Source organism: Cydia fagiglandana, chromosome 16 (assembly GCF_963556715.1).
Source record: "Cydia fagiglandana chromosome 16, ilCydFagi1.1, whole genome shotgun sequence".
NCBI lineage: Eukaryota > Metazoa > Arthropoda > Insecta > Lepidoptera > Tortricidae > Cydia > Cydia fagiglandana.
Window position 1 is genome coordinate 16430917 of NC_085947.1, and position 24803 is coordinate 16455719.

Here is a 24803-nt window from a genome sequence, read left to right on the forward strand (position 1 = left end):
TGGACTTAGAAATGGTGGTATATATAGTTCGTTTTTTTAGCATTAGAAAGAACTCCGCAGAAGCAAGCGTGCAGTTTTTATCAGGCTTGTTAATTGTTAATAATTATTAAATTATCTAATGTAGCATGGTCAATACATATAATTTACTTCAAATTGTCACCGCTAAAAGTGCCAGATTTAGAACCACAAGCAAACTTCTGCGAAGTTCTTTCTAATGCTAAAAAAACGGACTATAGGTTATGGTCGTCTTTTTTACTGCCACCAACAAGAGTCAAATGTCATTGTATTGTATCGTTACCTATAGTTAGGGAGGCGAGGTAGCTAAATGGCGTAATTCAACGGCGCCGTCGAGACCTATCAAAATCGAAAGATAAAATAATTTCGAAAAGAAAAGCTCGTATGGCAAAAACCATTTTAGCGGTGGGTTTGGCGTGTACGGTTTTTCAAAAATGTTAAAAAAAAACCAGTTACTTGGGCATTCTCGAGCGCGTCAGATATTCATACTACGTATGCCCCGAGTGCCTCTGATAACAACGGTATACTAATCTGCCGGTTTGCGTGGTGGGGGTAGGCATATAAAGTAGTCAAAAATGCAAAAAAAAATAATTTACTCGGGCGCGTCAGATTTTCGGAAGGGGTGTTAAGTAGGCCCCAAGGAAGCTTCCTTTAAAAAAACTGACGATTTCGGCGTGACGATAAGTTACGATGAATTTTTGAAAATGCAAAAAAAAAAAGTTTTTTTGAAATACTCGAGCGCGTCAGATTTTCATAGGGGAGGTTTATCTCGGTATCCTGAAAGCATATTTTTTTAATCTGACAAAAATGTTGGTGGGTTCTCTTAATCTGACCGATTTTATGATGCTTCAAGTCAAAAAGTTTTAACTTTGGACAAAAATGTAAAGAGACCTTTTTTGTGTATAATAAAATTACCTTTTTTGTTTATTTAAACTTTTTTTTTGTAAAATGTATCGTTCGCGACTTATATGCCGCAACGCGTTCTTAGGAAGACGAAATGGCTCCTCCACACTTCCGGTCATGCGGAAACCGGCAGATTTTGTATTTTTAGTAAGTTTTAGATTATATTCTTCAAAATAAAAAATAAAAAAATCGCGCTCGAGAATACCGGATTAACGTTTTTTTTTACAAGTTCGCGACCCTATAACTCGGCGGCGTCAAGGACTTATCGTCAGATTAGTTAAATTTAGTCTTTAAACACTAAAATCAACCCCCAATATCTTAATCTGACGCGCTCGAGTATTTCAGACTATCCATTTTTTTTTACTAATCTGATCGTCTATCCTAGGCGCGCGTCACTACATATAGAGCTAAATACTTTACAAGGTTGTTCTATTAGGTCTAAGGTATCTCTCATATCTTAAACTGCCACGCTCGAGTATTGCAAAAAATTCCCCTATTCGCCTCCCTAACTACTAAGGTGTAAAAAATATAATTAAAACATCAAAACCTAATACTTTCACTGGGTAAGCCTATAAAAACCACCATGTCCACTTTTTTTCAAAGAAACCAAAACACTTTCCCTGAGGCCCTTGAATGAAGTAAGAATATGTTTTTGTTCACAAAAAAATGTAGTGACGACTTCTTTTTCAACAGCTTAAGAACGTTATTACTTTTATGTACTATGTTTGTAATAATTTCTATGGGATGTAATAAATCAATAACTATTAGAAATAGTTACGTTTATTCTAGTTTTACACTTAAGGTTCCGTCACACGGGCGCGTTTTTCGGCCGGGGCATGAGCGACGCGCCCCGATCACACCCCGCCCGGAAACGCGTCTGTTTGACGAGGCCTTTAGTTCTAAAAAAAAATTACCTAGAGATGTACTGTGTTCAAGTAATCACAGATTTTCGCCACAACAGCAAAATGCTCATAATAGCGCGAGCACTCTAGGGTCAAGAAAATAAAAGCCTGTGTACAGTCAGCAGCAGAAGTTGCTAAGCGAGCGAGGTGTTCAAAATTACCTTGACGCGCTCTAATTATCTAATAAAGTCGCGTCAAGATCATTTAGAACACCTTGCCCGCTTAGCAACTATTGCTTGTACATTATGCGGTAACTCGGATCATCATCATCGCTTTTGTTAGAAAGTGACTGCTGACTGTATCTATACAATTTGTTCATAACAGATCGAATTCATGTTCAAAGTACATACCTTCTCAATTTCAATCCATTTTGCACCTCGCTAGTGTAACCAAAGCAAAATATCACATTTACTGCCCTATTGTCCTCTGTTTGTTATGAGTTTAAACAGTGGATCAGATATCCACCTGCTTATGACTATAGAGATTTGTTCAGATATAATACCGTTAAATGTCATAAAGTATCGCCATCTAGTTGAGAGTAGGCCAAAGCTTTGAAAAAATAAGGATCAAAGTCAAATGGCGTTCTAAAAGTGTCAATCGTTTGTGTCGAAAGGAAAGGTGGCAGTAAATGTACTGACTACATAATTTACTTTGACAATATACCTCTAGTCTAAATTCTCTTTGTCTTAGGTTTTGACGCGAAATCTTCGTAAACTGTTTTAAGTCATATGTTACTAACGTATTTTCGGTATTTTTTGTCCACAGAGTAACTTCGGTACAGTGAGTCTGCACTACCAGCTTTCCGACCAACCTCTATTCGGCGAGTGGACCATCCGAGTAGAAGCACTAGGTCAGACAGAGGAAGCTCAGTTCTTGGTGGAAGAGTACTATCAGACCAGGTTTGAGGTAAGGAGTAACCAGGCCCCGTAGACAACATGCCAATCGCTAACGCTACGTAGCGAACGAAACGCAACTGTCACTGTCACACTAATGGGGAAGAGTGATAGACACAAAGCGAGTCGATGGCGAAACGCAAGCGATCGTCACCTTTGCTAGGCCGCCAGATAAGATAAGATAGAGAAGACAGACAGACACAGTGGCGGATTTGCAGTCTTTGCCGCCCTAGGCCCCAAGCCTTGTAGCCGCCCCTTTCTCAGCATCAGCACTCATCATATTGACTACATTTAGATCAGGCAACGAAAAGATGTATTATAGAGGGAAATGCTTGGGACACATTTTTTACTTAGTAACTTTTTTGGACTCGTTAGGAGGTGAACATATCAAAAGTAGAGGAGTTTGGTTTGAAGGTCACATTTTTCGGTTATCATATCTCAGAAACTATACGTCCTCGTGACATAATCATAGGAACATAGGTTTTACGAAAAAAATAAGCAAATACTTATTCATTTTAAGTGACTGTTTTACCAATAACGTTGACTTTTTGTGTACCTACAAAAACATTCAAAAAATCTAAAAAAGGAACAAGAAAACCATTTTTTTGCCTATTTTCTTGAATAACTGCTAAACTTTTATTCAAAAATTATAAAAAAAAATAATTGAGATTCTTACATTGAGCTCTTTGATTTGATATGTAAACGCAATATAGTTTGAAAAAATTTATATTAAAATTTTCTCATTTACCCCCCAAAAATGGCCTCCATATTTAAAATTCATTTATTTACGTTACACGTCCATCTTTGGGTCACAAACTTACATATGTGTGCCAAATTTCAACCTAATTGGTCCAGCAGTTTCGGAGAAAATAGGCTGTGACAGACGGACAGCCAGACGCACGAGTATAAGGGTTCCGTTTTTTCCTTTTGAGGTACAGAACCCTATAAACGGGGAACAAGGCGCGAAGGCGTCAACAATATGCGAAATCGACGCTACACTCGCGTACGCGGCCCCGCGCCGCAATTTGCGCACAAGTGTGGAGGGCCTCCCAGATATCGTAAAAATTGTAGCTTGTAGCAAATTTAACCAACTTTCATTTTGTATAATGATCATGTCGTTAGAACGCATAGTTTCCGAGATATAAGCGAAAAACTGAAAAATGTGACCTTCAAACCTCTCTCTTCCCCCGCCTCAAGGGCTACAGCCGGTGACTTTTGATATGTTTACCTCCTAGATAGTCCAAATAAAGTTAGGTACAAAGTCAAAAATTGTGTTTCAAGCATTTCCCTCTATAGGTACCTTTTTTGAGAATTCGTTGCCTGGCCTAATTTTGAGTTATTTTTTGTTATAATCTATTCATCAGCGAATTTTTTGTCACAATTTGCCGCCCCTAATATTTCGCCGCCCTAGGCCCGGGCCTACTGTGCCTTATGGGAAATCCGCCACTGGACAGACATACTAGAGATCCTATAAGGTTTCCGTCTTTTCCTTTTGAGTTATGGAAGCTTATAAAACCTTTGCTAAAGGCAGTTTCCGGTTCCGGTGCTCTAACAGTGAAGTCAAGTGTCAGTGCTCTCCGTAAAAAACAATTGCTTTCTCAGTGTAAACTAGGCAAAAACCACCAAACTACAAACAATAACTCTTAGAAAGTCCTCAAAAAAGAAACTGTGTGAAAATATCAGTGCGATACGCAAAGATTACGATCAAAACCTACAAAGAAAAATTATAAAACATAACCTCAAAATTAAAACGTCAAATTAGACAACATTAACCGGAGGTCAAGTCTGGCGGAGTCCAGTGTTGTCAGCACAAAATAAATAAATTACGTTCCGTTTCATCCAAACAATAAACGTTTTGTTACTGCAAAGAAACCAACATGCAAAGCACCATGGAAGAGCAGATTAATTCGCTATGGAACAAAATGCATGCAGAATTCCAAAAACAAACTGATGCAATAAATCAAACGGTTCAAAATACAATCACGACAACAATTGAGGCCAAGTTATCATCAATTACACAGGAAACTGAGAGACTGAAAGCCGAAAACACAATACTGAAATCCAAAATAAAGAACCTAGAAGCAGAATCGAAAAAGAATAACGTTATTATTCATGGAATAGAAGAAAAAGAAAACAATAACAACGAACTTATGAAAATGGTTTTGGAAGTACTGAACAGCTCGGACAAAAATCAGAACGGCGCCGAGCGGAACGAGTGGGACAAGTGGGAAGTTAGTAAAGTTGAAAGGTTAGGAAAAAAGACTGAGAAAAAGCACAGACCAATTAAAATAACGCTCACATTGGAATGGCGAAAGATGGAATTACTCAGAAATAGAAAATCATACCCAAAAAATTTAAAGATAACTGAAGATTTTACAAAAGAAATTCTGGAAGAAAGAAAGGCACTTATACCAAAATTGATAGAAGCGCGAGAGGCAGGAAAATATGCCATCCTGATACAAGACAAGCTTATAATAAAAGAAAAAAATGAACAGCAAACAGAGAAAAGGAAAAGGATACCATCCTCACCTCCCTCAACACCTCCAAGCAACTTTAGCAATCCCGAGAAGCAAGACAAAATCAATCAGCCTGCCAAACAAACCAAAATCACCCACACATTCCACTCACAGTCAAAAAACTAATAAACCCCGGCCACCGGAAAACAATAAAACCAAATATTACAGAACTATCAAATAATCAAAACAAAACTACATTCCCCAAGCCGGCTGGTCCCCGAGGGGATAATGACCAATACCCCCTAACCCTGAACAAAGAAAATCAAGCAAAACAAAAAACCAGTAAAGACAAATTCCTATATGTGTGTACATTAAATACCAGAACACTTCGAACTCCGGAAAGTCTAAACGAGCTAGAACTAGCATTATCAAACATAAAATGGGACATTGTGGGCCTTAGTGAAGTTAGACGACTAGGAGAAAATATAGAGGATCATGGCAACTTTCTTATGTACTATAAAGGAGAAACACCCGGCCAATATGGCACAGGATTTTTAGTAAAACCAGAACTGAAACCCTACATAGAGGAATTTATTGGAATATCGGAACGTATAGTAATACTCAACATAAAACTGCCACTTGGGAAACAAAAAGAAACATGGTCCATCATACAAGTCTATTCACCAACCGAACTATCCAGCAAAATAGAAATAGAATCCTTCTACTCTTCGCTAACAGATGCAATTAAAACTCATGGACACAAGAACTTAATAGTGATGGGTGATTACAACGCAAGAATTGGGAGCAGAGGCATAGGAGAAGAGCTAGTAATGGGCCCATACTGTTCAGGCAAGCGCACACGAAATGGTGGAAAACTTATCCAACTAGCATATGAAAACAACATGAAAATACTCAACAGCGTATACAAACAAAGAAATAACAACAGATGGACTTGGATATCTCCAGATGGTCTCCACAAGAACGAGATAGACTATATTCTCACTAGCAAACCTAAAATGTTTCATGACTGCCGAGTAATAAATAATTTAAACTTTAACAGCAACCACAGGATGGTAAGGGCTAAACTTCATTTTACAACTTCCAAGAAGGACAGACCCTTCATATCGAAACCAACTACCACACTTATAGAAAATAGCCAAAACTTAAAAAAAAACCTTGAAAATTTTACAAGACTCGCAGGACACCTAGATACCCAAAATAAATATGACAAATTTGAGGAACTCCTACACACAAAGGAAAGTAGTAAACCTAATATAAAAAATAACTCAGCGAAATGGCTTACGAACGAAACCAAGGAATTACTAAAAACTAGAACTGAACTAATATCTCTACCTGGGAAGACGAAACAAGACAGACAACATATTTCTAAAATCAGTAACAAAATAAAGCTAAACATGAGAAAAGACCGACAAAGACACAGGCTGGCACTTATGGAAAATTGCATTCAAAGAACAGGCGGGACTAAAAAAGTGAAAAAACAGTTATTGGAAAAAATAGACTGGATACCCAATATCTCGGATAAAACAGGAAAATGCAAAACCAGTCGTCCAGAAATTATCTCTATAGCGACAACTTTTTTCAGAGATTTATACACAAAGAAAGATAACAACCACCCGACAGACATAACAGGTGGAAGCGTGGTCCCAGACATATTACCTGCAGAAGTGGAAAAAGCAATAAAAACACAAAAAAGAGATAAGGCCCCCGGAGCGGATGGTATTAGCAACGAATTTCTGACTGCTAACATAGATATCCTTGTACCACCTCTCACCAACATATTCAATGATGTGCTACAAAACGAGACAATCCCCAATCAATGGACTACTTCGACAATCATACTATTACACAAAAAAGGTGACAAAAACAACATTAACAACTACCGCCCCATTAGCCTGATGTCAAAAATATACAAAATCTTCGCCAAAATTATCCTCAATAGAATGACCAAGATCCTCGACGAAAGTCAACCGAGGGAACAAGCAGGATTTAGGAGCGGATATTCAACCCTGGACCATATATATGTAGTTAAACAACTCTTTGAAAAAGCAAAGGAATTCAATATCACCCTTTACTGCTGTTTTGTGGATTATAGCAAAGCCTTCGACTCACTTGAACATGACAAAATCTGGCAAGCCCTAATAAACCAAGGAGTTGAAATCAAATACACCAGAATCCTAAAAAACGTTTATGAAAACAGCAAGGCCAAAATTAAGTTGGACAGAGAGGGTGAAGAAATTAAAATAGGAAGAGGAGTCCGTCAAGGCGATCCAGTGTCACCAAAACTCTTCACGGCTGTCTTAGAAGAGGTATTTCGCAAATTAAATTGGGATGAATGCGGATTATCAATCAATGGCGAAAACCTCTCGCATTTAAGATTTGCGGATGACCTGATAATAATCTCACCATCCAAAGACAGACTGAACGAAATGATATGCGACCTAGATACAGAAAGCCAAAAAGTAGGGTTGTGTATGAACACTCTGAAGACCAAAGCCATGACCAATGGAGAACAGGAACCCATTTACGTCAACAACAACAAGATCGAATATGTAAACGAATACTTATACCTAGGTCAAATTATATCCCCACACGACTTGACTACGAAAGAACTAGACAGACGTATTGGAAACGGGTGGAAGCAATATTGGAACCTAAAAGAAGTTATGAAAAATAAGGAAATGAGTATGACCATAAAAAGGAAATTGTTCGATACATGTATACTTCCTGTTCTAACTTATGGTTGCCAAACATGGGCACTAAACAAATCCCACTACAAAAAGCTAGAAATTTGTCAAAACGCTATGGAGAGAAGTATGATGGGAAAGCGACTATCGGATAAAGTTAGAAATATAGATATAAAGAAATGTACTAAAACAAAAGATATTACTACAACAATTAAGAAGTTAAAATGGAAATGGGCAGGTCACACAATTAGAGGGAGAGAAAAGTGGTCTAAAGCAATAATGTACTGGTTTACTGGAGACAAAAAAAAAAAAAAAAAAAGGAAGCGTGGCCGGCCAACAAGAAGATGGGATGATGAGATTAAGAGCGCAGCAGGAGGTTGCTGGACTACAATAGCAAAGGATAGAGATACATGGAAAGAGTTAGGGGAGGCCTTTGCCTACAAAAGGCATACAGATATAAATTTAGATTAGTTATATATATATGTTAACAACAAAATGAAATGTACTACAAAATACTTATCTGAAATAAAGGCTATTTCATTCATTCATTCATTCAAAGGCAAGTTTTGATAGAAGTCTTAAAAGAGTTTTCAATTTACCGGTTAAATCTGATGTTACCATGGTTACAAGTACAATTTAACACTGGGCAGGCGTGTCTCACTCCGCGATTTCGTCGCTTTGCTACATGTAGCTAAAAGTACATCCGTTCGGCCCCAATTTTGGGGTTTGCCATAAGTCGCGTGTGGCGCTGTCGCCACCTAGCGGCCATATCAGTGCTGATCGTAACAGAAACGTTTTGTTAGAGAGTGAGTCTTCTGTACTTAGTACTATTATTTATTCTGTGCACTGGGTTAACGGTTTAACGGGTTACACCGGGTTAGTGGGATGGTGCAAGTGGCGCTAATACCAGATCCTTTATCCTCAGGTGAACGTGACTATGCCTGCGTTCTTCTTCAACACTGAGCAATACATCCACGGACGCATCATGGCGAACTACACCTCAGGAGCACCCGTTAGAGGCAACCTTACTCTCAAGGCTACCGTCAGACCGATACCGCAGTACCGCCCGCGGTACTACAGGGAGGGCCAGTTCAATAATAGGGGACAGTTTGGAGTACCGCCTGTGGGGTACAACAATAATCAATATTCGAGAGGTTAGTATAGTTTATCTGTAGACAAATTGTGGTAGTTTACATACTAGTTTGACAATTTATTAGGCAATTTGATGTATAAGCCTACTATTTTAATAAGACGATTTTTTGGATGTTCTGCTGTGCGCAAATTAACTCAAAGTAGTTAAACTAGTTTTACTAGAGAATAACAAATACCATGAAAATTGTTTTTAAAATTAGGTAGGAGCTCCCACTTTCGTGTTTGTCAAAAGTAATAAATAAGTAACTTTAAGATGTATTGACTATAGTCCGTTTTTTTTAGCATTAGAAAGAACTTCGCAGAAGTTCGCTTTTGGTTCTAAATCTGGCACTTTTAGCGGTAACAATTTGAAGTAAATTATATGTATTGACCATGCTACATTAGATAATTCATTAATTATTAACAATTAACGTGCCTAATAAAAACTGCACGCTTGCTTCTGCGGAATTCTTTCTAATGCTAAAAAAAACGAACTATAGTAATTTCCATCAGGTTATTCCTCAATTATTCCTAAACTATAACTTTTTCTTCCTCAGTCCGTCCAAACTTCAATCCGTACTTATACAACGAGAGCTACCAGCAATACGAGTACGGGTTCCCAGACGAATACGCCAGACCAGACCATCGACATTTGCCAGGGCAACCTAACCAGATAGACCAGCCTGACTGGTGGTACGATCCGCAGAAGGTCTACACTAGGATGTTCAACTTTGTAAGTATTTTTCACACTTTCAGTCCGTATATAACTTGTTCCACAACTGGTGTTCCATAATATAGCAGAACAAACCATCAACATTTACCAGGGCAACCCTACTTATTTAAGTATCATCATTGGCCGCAGCATCTTGACTGATGATTGTTGCAGCGACAGTTTATTAAGAAGAGGTCTGTGCGCCGTCGGAGATCGGAGGTGCGGCACACCTTTTCATATGGCCGTAAAGTCCAATCGCAGCACGACACTTCCTACCACAAAGACCCCCTCACACACTTTCAGCTTCAGCTTTGCAATTTTGCGAGTATTTGTGACGTTTTTAGGAAAACGAACCACTATTTTGGTGTGTAATTGTTTCATATTGTAGTAGAGCTCTATTTGACTACCGACAATATAGTCCCCATTTTGCTCAAAAACAAAATTTGAGCGATTTATATTCTGTTTATATTACCTATCTAAAAAATGTCCAAGACTAAATTCAAAAATGTTTTACTCTTTTTTGTTACAGGATGAAAAGTACCCATTCTGGATGGAGAAACCCCATTTGTACGACAACCAGTACGGCTCCGATTACGCTAACCAGTACAACACGTACAACACACAGAACAACATCAACACGCAGTACAACAACTACTACAACAATCCAGCATACTACGATAAATTGCCGTACTTGAGATATGTAAGTATTGACCCATAGTATGCTCCTTAGAATTTAACATAAGGGACCTTAGTTTCCCATAAAGTTTTAAGTCATAATGTATTGTTTGTCATATTATCGTTAGTCATAAAACTAATACCGTTAACTTTTCAGGATTTTCGTAAGGTTATTCTATAGATAGGTTAGGTCAGGTTAGGTTTATGGCAATCCTGAAAAGTTACGCGTTTCTGAGAAAAACCAATTATGACTAACGAAAATTCGGACAAACATTATGACTTAAAACTATTTGGGAGACAATAGAGACCCAACATAAGGACATGAATAAATTTGGCAGAACCTGATGACTAATATAGTATAAAAATCTGTAAAATTACTCCTCATATTAATTCCCTTACCTATAGTTCGTTTTTTTAGCATTAGAAAGAACTCCACAGAAGCAAGCGTCCAGTTTTTATCAGGCTCTTTAATTGTTAATAATTATTGAATTATCTAATGTAGCATGGTCAATCCATATAATTTAATTCAAATTATTACCGCTAAAAGTGCCGGATTTGGAACCACAAGCTTACTTCTGCGAAGTTCTTTTTAATGCTAAAAAAAAACGAACTATACGTCACATAACTCACAGATTGCGGCGATATAAATCACAATCTTATCCTTGTTTCGGGAACAGAATAGAAATAATTGTTATTTCCAACCAAAAACCGGCCAAGTGCGAGTCGGACTCACGCACGAAGTATTCCGCACCATTACGCAAAAAACGACAAAAAAAAAATCACGTTTGTTGTATGGGAGCTCCACTTAAATATTTATTTTATTTTTAGTATTTGTTGTTAATGTTGTTATAGCGGCAACAAAAATACGTCATCTGTGAAAATTTCAATAGCTATCACGGAGGTACAGCCGGGTGACAGACAGACGGACAGTAGAGTCTTAGTAATAGGGTACCTTATTTACCCTTTGGGTACGGAACCCTAAAAAACATGTTACCGAATGTAACAAAATTGTCATGTGTTTACTTCTTCCCCAGTTCAATGGTACATTCGACTTCAAATACCCAATGTCGGAGCTAGCCCAGCTGGTACCTACACTAGACGGCGTGGAAGTCATCATCACAGCATCCGTCGGAGACCCGTACCTGGATGACGTCATCGAAGGCTACAGTATCGCGAGGATCTTCAACTCTTCGCTGGCTGTGACGTTCCTCGGTGGGACACCTCAGGTGTTCAAGCCTCACATGCCTTTTGATGTCTACGTAAGTAACTATCAGAGTATTACATTAGGCATTAGGGTTTCCAGGTCCATAGGTAGCACAAAGAAAGGAGTGGGGGTCATCATCACAGCGTCCATCGGACACTCGTTCTTAAATGACCTGATTTGGCTACAACGAGAGGATCTTTTACTCTTTTTTTTTTTTTTTTTTATTATGAATGGGCTTACTCATGGCCACAGACTAGCCGAGGCGTAGACGTGGCCTACGATGGAGCGAGCTTGCCCAGAAGGTGCCTGTTCACTCTTGATTCACTCTTCGTTGTCTGTGACCGCTGTGACGTTTCTTGGTGGGACGCCACAGGTGGTTGAGCCGTAAGGTAAACGTACTAGTGCTCGACATGCTAATGCCCAATAGATGACACCTTGCTAACACGTCTATTGACAATGACTTAAGTTTCAAGATTACATGTACTAGGACCGCGTCGAGCACCAGTACGTTTATCTTACATGCCTTTTGATTTGATGTCTAGGTACGTAAGTAATATCCAGGGTTGTCAGGCAAAAAACCTTATCTCGCTATGTGTTTCAAAGAACCCTTATTACAATACAATAGAAAATTATTTAATTAGAGGTATTATTGTCCAACAGATGGTCGTATCCTATCACGATGGATCTCCACTACCGCGCTGGCAGGCGGTCGGCGTATCACTCACCGTACACATCACAGTTGAGGGTCGCGGCGGCGGCATAGAACCCCAGTACCCCACGCTCGTACCCGGCCACGACGCAGTATGGCGGCTCAAAGTCGACTTGTATAAATTACTCAGTAAGTAGCTAATTAGGGTATTTTCCTACTAGTCAAATCAGTTACTTTTTAGAACTGTCAAAACGATTTGCTAATATGCAATTTATATGAAACATAACATCATGACGTCACGGTCAACTCACCTACTTTTTATATTTCGATCCGATTTATTAAATAGAATTTGTGTTCAAAAATAACTTCTATCTGTGTTTTTCTAATAATTATCTGGTGCTTTATTTCATGCACGGTGTAAAATAATTTATTTTAAATACTTAAACGGATTTTACATATGAAATGACTAATACACTATTAACCCAATTTGTTTTTCCTGTAGAACTCCAAAATGACCCTAATTACCGCGACGTGCTGAACGGCGTGACGGGCGTGCGGCTGAGCGCGGCGCTGAGCGACGGCGGCGGCGCGCGCGCCTCCGCCGACCTGCACGTGGTCGCGCACTACAGCCCCAAGCACCAGCACATTAGGATATCCACCAGCACCACGGACGCTAGGGTAAGGTATTAGGGCCACTTGCATTATCCCACTAACCCGAGATTAAGCCGTTAAACTGTTAACCCAGTGACAAATTGTACTGGTAAACATGGTAACTCCAGGTTTAACCGGTTAAACCGGGTTTAGTGGAATGGCGCAAGTGGCGTTTAGCAAGCATTGAGGCACTTACTATAATCGAAGCGTCGAGTTGGGATCAAATGCAGCTCTCGTGAGGCCCTGTACAAAGTTTGACATATTATAAAATAATTTTGCGCTATCTTTAAATATTGCATTTGAATTTGAATAAAATGTTCCAAATGCATTGACATGACAATTGTTTATAGGTCTCACTAGGATAAAGTAATCGATGAACTAGCTAAGTCACCGCTACGGATGATATGTATGTGTAACGTGATTATAAAAAAAAAACTTAGTGTAATCCTGGTCATGGCACCAATTGTGTAATGTCTCTATAACAAAATGAACCAATATTTACACTATCCTCGCTAATTATTTATAGGATGGCAGAATAAATGGAATAAGTACTATCTCATCTTTACTGAAGTATTATGATAGTATTATATTTTTGTTTAGGTGGGCGAATACATAATATTCCACGTGCAGAGCAACTTCTACATAGAATCGTTCAACTACGTCGTTATGTCCAAAGGCATCATACTGACCAGTGGACAAGAAAATATGGAGGTAAGAATTTTTTTGTAATCTATTAAATATGTCGGAGAATGACTGAAATGTGCCATCTGTCGCCTTCAAGAGGCGTTTTATCATGCAAACCTTGACATATAGAGCAAACTAGGGTGTTACATACACCTGAGTGGCGTTCGACGCAGTTCCGCCAAGACGTCATAGAGTGCGCTGTTAAAAACAATTGAAGTCCAGAACAATTGAAGTTATGCTGTCAATCAATCTTCAGATGAAGCACGATGACGTCTGTGGCGGCTCCTGGGTCAAATCCACTGGTTTGCTTAAGATAAGAAACGTATCGCGTGCTGTGATTTGTAATGAGTCTTGTGCAGTAAAGTTTGTGAGTTGGACATCGTATTTCATTGAAGGCCCTCGTCATCCACGATTGGAGGTTCTAATGTGCTGCCGATAGTATGATACGCCCACAATTCCCGACAAATATATGATTCGTGAATAAATAATAATCACTGAATCAAAGACAAATTTCAAATTATTTTTGGTGCCTTGAATGTGTCAGTTTGCTGATAAAATTGTAATGGCAGAAGCGTGTACTGAAATCAGTTTCGGCATCCCAAATTTCACGAATAAATCACGGAATAAATACGCTATCAGTTGCGTAAAAAATTACAAACGTCTCCGCAACAAATCCAGCAGATGTTTTTCGTGAGCTTCAAGTTATTAAATCCATTTAGAGTCAGACCAAGAAAAGTCTGCAGCGCATTTGATAGCCCACGCAGTGCACGTGTTATTTTAAACGTTAAACATCTATGAAATTATGACGTATAATTGACACTTGCACTGCGTGGGATATCAAATCCGCTGCAGACTTTTCTTGGTGTGACTCTACACGTAATCCGACTTACACGAAAACTGCGTTGAGCTTTGCGCGATTAATCTAATTCGGGCTCTGATAGAACCACTTTAAACACATACTAAGTCTTATGTTATTTCAGGACGGCGTGCGAACGTTCGCGGTGACGTTGTCAGCGGAGATGGCGCCCGTGGCCACGATCGTGGCGTGGTGCGTGGAGCGCCACGGCCGCGTGCTCGCCGACTCGCTCACCTTCCCCGTCAACGGCATCTCCAGGAACAAGGTGAGCACGGTGACCACCGGAGGCCACGTGACACTAGCGGACAAGGCTTGGAACCGGTTTATAATATACCGGTTTATTTCGGTTTTCCTCCGAACTTTCATTAAAAACTTTATTGTAACCTAAATAGACGGGTTCATTCGACCGGCCTGGTGGTGTGCCAAAGACACCGACATAGGAAGAAACCGGTTTTTATGGTTCTAAACCGGTTAATCTGACAATAACTTTATGGAAATGTTCTCTTAAAAACCGGTTTAAATATAACGGTTATGCACTATATACAATATAAGGTTGAACGTGTGAATCATTTTAGGGGTATCCACAATCGTTCAGTTTAGAAAACTAAACCTGCTCCGTGCTCCATCAACCCAGTTATTCGTGCCAACAGCAACACTCCGAACTGTACAGTATAGGTGGACTTTATTACGAACGAAACCGAAATTAAAAGGTTTTACGCTAAGTATGTGATAACGGTTTGGAAATTTAACCGGTTACCGAGCCTTGGTAGCAGAGGTGACCGGATTTCGCCGGATATGTTCATGATTTATAAGTGAAATTGTATAGAAACCTAACTAAACCGCTTTCTTTTTTTCAGTTCTCAGTGTCGATTAACAATCGCAAACATCGCACGGGTGAGCGAGTGGAGGTCGCCATATACGGCGAGCCCGGAGCGTATGTCGGTCTGTCGGGCATTGACAACGCCTTCTACACCATGCAGGCTGGCAACGAACTTACTTACGCTAAGGTAACTTTTGTAATAACCTTTAGATGTCCCGTATTGTAATGTAATGTATGAAGGATTATTCCAAACTGTCCCATGGTCAAATATTGCGTTGAGTTTCTGTATACAAAGCGCGACTTTTTTACTCCTAAAAACCTAGCCAGGTCTACAAGCCTATCTAGCTGGGTCTGTAAGCATCGAGAGACGTCGAAAATACTGAGCCAAGATCAGTTTGAGTTAACCCACGGCCTTTGACCGCCATACAACTGACGCGGACGGCTACAGCCTAATATCAACCATCTTGCATTCCGACAAAGTTCTGCGGCGTGGACCGCAGATGAATTAATTAAATAATTTACGACACTTAGTTTACATTTAATATTGTTACAGGTTATATCTCAAATGTCCCACTTTGACGAGGCGACCAATGGCACTTTTGCGTACACATGGCGTTCTCACATCGGCGTCGCGGACCAGCTGGTTTACTTCCCCTCCTCTACTTTTGGAATCGACGCGAATACTACCTTCGAGTAAGTTGCATTTTTAATTTTCTTTTTTGTCCCGCAATTTAAACAAATGTAGGGAAAGAGGAGAGGCCTTTGCCCAGCATTGGAACACTCCTATAGGCTAACGAAAAAAAACAAGGAAAATATGATGTTTAACTATTTTTTTTTCTCTAAATCTCTAATTGACCCTTATTATAACTACCGCTATGAAAATACGCTTTAAATTGTCAACAATTTAAAGTGAAATGGGCTTAATGGAAAGACTATTCTGCTTTTCGGACTTAAATTGTTCCTCACATGCTGCGCCGACCCCAAGTGAATGGGACAAGGACAAGAGAATGATGATGAGATTGTTCCTCATTTGTTTTCAAGAATTAATGGTGAAAAATGTAAGAAGATGAACATTCCGAATTTGGATCCTTCTCCGTAAATTCGGATGCGATTGCATTTTAAGATATTATTTACCGCTACGGAGCCTATACTCGATGCAGACGCCGACCGCCATGCATTGTCTAAAACTTTATCTTATTTTATTTAACTTTAGGCTTCGTCACATTGGTGCGTTTTCCGGGCGGAGCGTGAGCGGGGTGTGAGCGTTTTATATGTAAAAGCGGCGCGCCCCGCTCACGATCCGCGTGTGACAGAACATTTACTCCACACGTGTTTGTATGTAACGTACAGGCAGGGGTGCGAAACTCCTGACTTCGGCCAAACTCGGCTCCGCTCGGCTCGGCATTGCTCCGAGCAATTATTAGGGTTGGCACCACTTGACTTCCTTTTGCGTGCACGACCACAGATAATATAATCACTTGAATTTTGACAACCCCAAATAGCCGAAAAGGATAGTGCCATATATTAGAGAGGGATAGCATGATTCGACCCTGAACCGCTGTCAAACTTCGGTTTTGTAGGAAGTTTCCTTTCTTTAACCTCCTAAGGCCCAAGGTCCTACATATAGTACCTCTTCAGTTCGATGAAATTTAAGTCCTATTCAATTGGAACAGAGTCGCTTTTACTTTGTTTCGAAAAAAATTCCAACAACGCAAAGTCAACTCTATTTCCTACATTATGGGTTCAGATTTCAATGGCAAATTTTGGATTTTTCATTTGTATGGCTGGGTCTTAGGAGGGTATGGTAGTGGTATTATTTATTCTGTGGTACAGGTACGCCGGCCTCGTGGTGTTCAGCGACGTGCCGGTGACGCAGCGACCGAACACGTGCAACGCGTCGCTCGGGCTCGGGACCTGCCTCGAGGGCGGCTGCTACCAGTTCAGCAAGCGCTGCGACGGCGTCCCCGACTGCGCCGACCACACCGACGAGGCCAACTGTAAGTCTGACATGAGAAACAATGGCGGTCCTAGAGTGGTCTCAGGACCCTGAGGTACTCCACAGAAACAACAGCGGGCCCAAAGTGGCTTAAACTCCCTGAGATACTCAGCAAACGCTGCGATGGCGTCGCCGACTGCGCCGACCACACCGACGAGGCCAACTGTAAGTCTGACATGAGAAACAATGGCGGTCCTAGAGTGGTCTCAGGACCCTGAGGTACTCCACAGAAACAACAGCGGTCCCAAAGTGGCTTGAACTCCCTGAGATACTCAGCAAACGCTGCGATGGCGTCGCCGACTGCGCCGACCACACCGACGAGGCCAACTGTAAGTCTGACTGAAAACTTATATTATTCAAAATTATACAAAGTGAGCGTATATCTTGTGAATGTTATATTAATAACTAGACGGGCCCGCAGCTCCGCTCGCGTAAATGAAATAAAGAGTTTGTCTTATGTTTATTTAATACCGATATTATTATGTATTGAACCCTGCCAGGGTTTATAACTGTGATAGGGACTTCTTATTTGTAACCGATATTTGGATAACTTAATTCGCAAATTTCTCCAAAAATTATGTGATTTGATAAAAGGCAAGATAGTATTTTTTCATCTACGTAGGTATTTATTTAAAACTTGTTTCAACATAAAATTATGGGGTTGCATTTGAATTACGCATTATAGGGAGGGGGGAGGGAGTAGGACCCCCCCCCCCCCCGAACCCATCCCCAAAGTTAGGAAATCAATAGTTACCACGAACTCATTTATTTTTTATTTTTTGAGGTTATGTTCAATAATACAACCAAAGCGTACGAAAGGGTAACAAATTTGGAATTTCGTATACACATTTGAAAGGGGTGACCAACCCCTATAAAATGCCCCCGCCCCTCCCTATAATGCGTGATTCAAATGCTAACCCAAAATTATTATTCATTTTTATAAGCCCAATTGCAAACACGTTCATTAGAATAATTTCCGCCTTAAGACGAATATGTACGACCACCGCCCATAAATCGCATTTTCATACAAACGTAAATAGTCCCCATTCCCCTGTCTGGATATTGACATTACTTACGACGGCTACGGTGACGCAACGACCGAAAATGAGTCCTGGCTTCCGACACCATATCACGCCATGTTTCCCGGTCTTGCGATAGCTCTCGCCAGTCGCCATGGCCGACGTTGATCAGATCTTGAGCAACCCTTGAGCTCCAAAATATCTGAGCATGCACTTTAACTACATTATAATTTACATTGTTCAGATATTTGTGAATGACGACCGGTCTGGCCTAGTGGATAGTGACCCTGCCTGCGAAGCCGATGGTCCTGGGTTCGAATCCCAGTAAGGGCATTTATTTGTATGATGATACAGATATTTGTTCCTGAGTCATGGGTGTTTTCTATGTACCTACTTATTTAAGTATTTGTATATTATATATATCGTTGTCTGAGTACCCCACAACACAAGCCTTCTTGAGCTTACTGTGGACTTAGTCAATCTGTGTAAGAATGTCCTAGAATATTTATTATTTATTATTGTGAATACCTCAGCCGTTCCGATATATCTGATGGTGACTGTTCAGCAAGAAGAAAAAATACTACCTGGTCGAGTCGTATCGTATTACGCGAGAAAACAGTTCCCGAATTGGTTATATCTGTAAAGTCATTAAAGTATAATTATCACACACACATTATTACGGGCACCATCCCTTGAAAAGATGGGTTCTCTGGCCCATCTCAGCAGCCCGTTCCCCGGACGAATGGCAGTTTGCCGAAGCCGTGAAAGTCAATCTGAATAATTAACTCAAAAAGAAATTCAAAACAATAAAATACAAATTATTAACACGATAATCATACAATAATATTCATTTCATTGATATGTCATAAATGGCATTTTAAGTCACTCATATGGGCTATGGACTATGGACTAAGGTTGAGGTTGGCAGCACTTTTTATTTTACTTCGTGTAAAAAAACTCAGAAATACCTGTATACCAACATGACAAACATAATTTAGGTTACTTTAACTTAGGAATTTTTTGGTCTAATCTGTAGCCCCGCCAAACGAAAGCAACCGAGAGTTGCCGAGAGATGGCCGAATAAAGTTATTTTGAAAATTTCATTTGCTTATTGTAAATTAAATACGCATCGAAAGCGATAAATTTTATATTCTAGTTATATTCTCATATTTATATAATAGATTGGAACAGTTTTTTCTTACCATACGTGCGTCGTATTCGAGAAACGTGTCAAAAACTTTTTTGGAAATTTGTAAGGCGCCATCTCGCTTCTTCTCTCGTTTTTTATCCCGTTCTGGTTTTTCAATTTTATATATATGATGATTGGTATATATTATATTACTTACCCAAACAAGAGCGGTCCTAAAGTGACTTGAACTCCCTGATATACTCAGCAAGCGCTGCGACGGCGTCTCCGATTACGAGTATGTCGACGCAGCCAACTGTAACGCTACGTCTTACGTAGGCGAACAACGCGCGAACGCGGCGCGGCGCGGCGCGGCGAAAGCGGCCGCCGCCGCGCCGCGCCGCCTGACATTCGCGTGCAAATCGCGCCGCACCGCGTTCGCAACGAGATCGCTTACGTAGGACACTTCTATGGGCATCAAAGGATTGATTTCGCCGCGCCGCGCCGCGCCGCGTTCGCGCGTTGTTCGCCTACGTAAGACGTAGCGTAAGTTGGCAGGTGATAATGTCATATAAATTAACTAGCCAAATAAATTAGCTTAGAATGCCAAGTGCAGCGCTTCACAATTTAATTTAAATTTATTTTCAAGTGATTCATAATAATCAATTATTTGTTGCCAGACCAGGAATATATGATCAGCACGCGCCATGTTGCGGAATTTCACTGTAACAATTGTTTTCTTACTGTACTGAACTGTAATCCTGTACATGAGAACACAGCTAACAGCGCCCTCTTGACAACGATCATATTTTACTGGTCATTCTTTACATATTTTATGAATTTGTAACATCAATGCAAATCAAATGTATTCTCAATCAAAATTGAACACGATTGTTAGTGGCGGATTTACAGGGTGCCCTATTGATATTCCGAAAAAAATTACGCCGATTTTTGTTTCGCCGACAACGATTCGCCGACGGGTTCTTTGGCAGAGTAACGATTGGCCGAATCTCATTACGCATAATAGTCGTTTGCGAGAGTAGTCAATAAGCAGAATATTGATACGCATATTTACTATTCGTAGAATAATCATTTAGTAACTGTCATAATTACCCGAGAAACCATTGGTCGAAACACAAGAGGTCGAATGTTCATTTGGCATTAATATTGACTAGAAAAACTTCTCTCTAATTTATTACTTTACTAAATTAACTTTCACATACTCGTAGTATTCATTGAAATTACTAAAAAAGCAGTTTAGGTTAGTTTAGAGCTGCACCCTTAAGAAAACGAACCGTTGCTGAAAAAGTGGGTTAGGTTAGGTTAGAACTGCGACCCCCAAGAAAACGAACTGTTGCCAGAAAATTGGGTTAGGTTTTCTAACGTAACCCAATTTTCGTAGTTCTCTACGACCCCGAAAAAAACGAACTTTTTCCAGAAAAGTTGGTTAGGTTAGGTTAGAACTGCGACCCCTAAAAAATGTATTCTTTCCAGAAAAGCAGATTGCGTTAATTGACGAATAACGACTCAATAAATAAAATTCGACTAAATGACTATTCTGGATCTTAAATTTTGGTAAAAACCGTATTTATAAGAAGTAACTTATGTACAGGTCCATGAATCTGTGAAATGAAATTACATGAACAAATTGTCCTTGAAACTAAACCAATGTTTAAATTTTTTGGTAAACCATAACTAATCCGAAGTAAAATTATTTGAAGTAAATATTGTGTAAAGATTTTGCCATTTCAAATAACTTGAATTTTTTTTCTGTGATACAAAAAATCTATAGAAAAATTGCCGGCGAAACAAAGCTAAACTATATAAATATAATAATTTTTATAAACCATAATTTACTTAAAAAAGGATAATATTTTATTTCATCCTTTTGGATATGGGTTTTCTTTATTTCTGCAAAAAGTTTTTATTTCGAAAATAACGACTTACTTACTTATATATAAAATGTGAAACGTTATTCGACTAAACATTGCTTAAACGAAACGATTACTCTGCTAAATGGAAATCGTCCAATAATAGTTACTGCTAATTTATACAGAAGCGAACTGAACGGTATGTGAACCAAGAGTCTACGTAACGTTAGTCGACCAAAAGTTACACTGACAAATAAATGACTCTGCGAAACGATGTTCGGCGAAAGTTTTTCGGAGAATCATTAGGTACCCGATTTACAGTCTTAGCCGCCCTAGGCCCCCAGACCCTGTAGGCGCCCCTTTCTCAGCACCCATAATATTGACTACGGGTACCTAATGATTCTCCGAAAAACTTTTAGCAGATCATCGATTCGCCGACAACGATTCACCGAACATCGTTTCGCAGAGTCATTTATTTGTCAGTGTAACTTTTGGTCGACTAACGTTACGTAGACTCTTGGTTCACATACCGTTCAGTTCGCTTCTGTGTAAATTAGCAGTAACTATTATTGGACGATTTCCATTTAGCAGAGTAATCGTTTCGTTTAAGCAATGTTTAGTCGAATAACGTTTCACATTTTATATATAAGTAAGTAAGTCGTTATTTTCGAAACAAAAACTTTTTGCAGAAATAAAGAAAACCCAAATCCAAAAGGATGAAATAAAATATTATCCTTTTTTAAGTAAATAATGGTTTATAAAAATTATTATATTTATATGGTTTAGCTTTGTTTTGCCGGCAATTTTTTATAGATTTTTGTTTCACAGAAAAAATTCAAGTTATTTCAAATGACAAAATCTTTACACAATATTTACTTCAAATAATTTTAGTTCGGATTAGTTGTGGTTTACCAAAAAATTTAAACATTGGTTAAGTTTCAAGGACAATTTGTTCATGTAATTTCATTGCACAGATTCATGGACCTGTTACTTCTTTATAAATACGGTTTTTACCAAAATTTAAGACAGGTACAGAATAGTCATTTAGTCGAATTTTATTTATTGAGTCGTTATTCGTCAATTAACGCAATCTGTTTTTTTCGGGGTCTTAGTTCTAACCTAACCCAATTTTCTGGAAACAGGGGTGCTATTCGACAAGCGACGTTTGACGTATCGTGTTGATCTCCCGTTGATGTGGGAAAAATCATAAGTTCTCGAATACGTACAATGTCAAAATTTGACATTAACAATCCACAGTTAGGGTGACAAGCAAACCAAACCGAACCACCCTTAGTTTAGAGTTGAGTTTTGGAGGGTTTTGGTTGTACCAAATGATATTATCCACCGTTGATAGAATCAACACTCAGTATGCAATAAAATCAACTGTTGATTTGACATGGATGCGAAATCTGACAGTTGTACGTGTCGAATTTGGCCCCAGTTCGTTTTCTTGGGGGTCGCAGTTCTAACCTAACCTAACCAATTTTTCAGCAACGGTTCGTTTTCTTAAGGGTGCAGCTCTAAACTAACCTAAACTGCTTTTATAGCAATTTCAATGAATACTACGAGTATGTGAAAGTTAATTTAGTAAAGTAATAAATTAGAGAGAAGTTTTTCTAGTCAATATTAATGCCAAATGAACATTCGACCTATTGTGTTTCGACCAATGGTTTCTCGGGTAATTATGACAGTTACTAAATGATTATTCTACGAATAGTAAATATGCGTATCAATGTTCTGCTTATTGACTACTCTCGCAAACGACTATTATACGTAATGAAATTCGGCCAATCGTTACTCTGCCAAAGAACCCGTCGGCGAATCGTTGTCGGCGAAACAAAAATCGGCGTAACTTTTTTCGGAATATCAATAGGGCACCATTGACTACATTTTGAGTTTCTTGTTATCATCAGCGAATTTTTTGTCACAATTTGACCCTAAAAAACTTGCCGCTCTAGGCCCCTACTTGGCCTTAGAGGGCAAATCCGCCACTGACGATTATTATGAAAAGTTTAACAGTTCGGAAACACAGATGTCACTATTCTCTCTGTACCCAGGCCATCACGACAACAGTTTCGAGCTGTCCCACTTCCGCAAGTTCCGGTTCAACCGTGTCCAACGCCAGTACGACAACGTGTGGCTGTGGCGCGACGTGAACATCGGTCCGCACGGCCGCTACGTGTTCACGGTGGACGTGCCGCAGGTGCCGGCGCACTGGACCGTGTCCGCCGTCAGCATGTCGCCCACCAGTGGGCTCGGCATGCTAAATGAGCCGGAGCATGTGAGTAAAAGTTTCGTTTTTGCCCTAAGCATATTCAGTGTTCAGTGTACTAAGAAAAACAACGGTCAACGGTGTAGGAGCCTTGAGGTACTCCATATAAAGAATAGCGGTGCTAGAGTAGTCCAAAAATACCTTGAGGTACTCCAACATAAAAAAACAATAAGGATCTAAGAGAATGGTCTTAGCATCCTAATTTATTCCATATGAGAAACTACATCGGTCCGCACGGCCGCTACGTGTTCACGGTGGACGTGCCGCAGGTGCCGGCGCACTGGACCGTGTCCGCCGTCAGCATGTCGCCCACCAGTGGGCTCGGCATGCTAAATGAGCCGGAGCATGTGAGTAAAACTTTCGTTTTTGCTCTACGCATATTCAGTGTACTAAGAAAAACAACGGTCCCAGGATGGTGTAGGAGCCTTGAGGTACTCCATATAAAGAATAGCGGTCCAAGAGTGGTCTAAAAGGACCTTGAGGTATTCCACATAAAGAGTAGCGGTCCTAGAGTAGTCCAAAAATACCTTGAGGTACTCCACATAAAGGATAGCGGTCCTAGAGTAGTCCAAAAATACCTTGAGGTACTCCACGTAAGAAACAATAAGGATCTAAGGGTCTAAGGTCTTAGCACCCTAAATTATTCCATATGAGAAACTACATCGGTCCGCACGGCCGCTACGTGTTCACGGTGGACGTGCCGCAGGTGTTCGCGCACTGGACCGTGTCCGCCGTCAGCATGTCGCCCACCAGTGGGCTCGGCATGCTAAATGAGCCGGAGCATGTGAGTAAAACTTTCGTTTTTGCTCTAAGCATATTCAGTGTACTAAGAAAAACAACGGTCCCAGGATGGTGTAGGAGCCTTGAGGTACTCCATATAAAGAATAGCGGTCCAAGAGTGGTCTAAAAGGACCTTGAGGTATTCCACATAAAGAGTAGCGGTCCTAGAGTAGTCCAAAAATACCTTGAGGTACTCCACATAAAGGATAGCGGTCCTAGAGTAGTCCAAAAATACCTTGAGGTACTCCACATAAGAAACAATAAGGATCTAAGGGTCTAAGGTCTTAGCACCCTAAATTATTCCATATGAGAAACTACATTGGTCCGCACGGCCGCTACGTGTTCACGGTGGACGCGCCGCAGGTGTTCGCGCACTGGACCGTGTCCGCCGTCAGCATGTCGCCCACCAGTGGGCTCGGCATGCTAAATGAGCCGGAGCATGTGAGTAAAACTTTCGTTTTTGCTCTACGCATATTCAGTGTA

At 40.0% G+C, this 24803-nt stretch overlaps 1 protein-coding gene across 1 annotated transcript in view; it reads left to right on the forward strand.

Annotated features, from left to right (window-relative positions):
- Window positions 1–24803, forward strand: part of LOC134672265 (uncharacterized) — a 30573-nt gene that overhangs the window by 5715 nt on the left and 55 nt on the right. Inside the window, exons 6-21 of the mRNA XM_063530163.1 lie at window positions 2586–2726; window positions 8800–9028; window positions 9563–9738; window positions 10247–10417; window positions 11427–11651; window positions 12257–12434; window positions 12748–12923; window positions 13497–13607; window positions 14561–14701; window positions 15294–15443; window positions 15810–15949; window positions 17090–17253; window positions 23326–23636; window positions 23735–23887; window positions 24172–24324; window positions 24609–24761. Of these exons, the coding sequence (XP_063386233.1) occupies window positions 2586–2726; window positions 8800–9028; window positions 9563–9738; window positions 10247–10417; window positions 11427–11651; window positions 12257–12434; window positions 12748–12923; window positions 13497–13607; window positions 14561–14701; window positions 15294–15443; window positions 15810–15949; window positions 17090–17253; window positions 23326–23636; window positions 23735–23887; window positions 24172–24324; window positions 24609–24761 (2772 nt within the window). The remainder of the gene's footprint in view (window positions 1–2585; window positions 2727–8799; window positions 9029–9562; window positions 9739–10246; window positions 10418–11426; window positions 11652–12256; window positions 12435–12747; window positions 12924–13496; window positions 13608–14560; window positions 14702–15293; window positions 15444–15809; window positions 15950–17089; window positions 17254–23325; window positions 23637–23734; window positions 23888–24171; window positions 24325–24608; window positions 24762–24803) is intronic.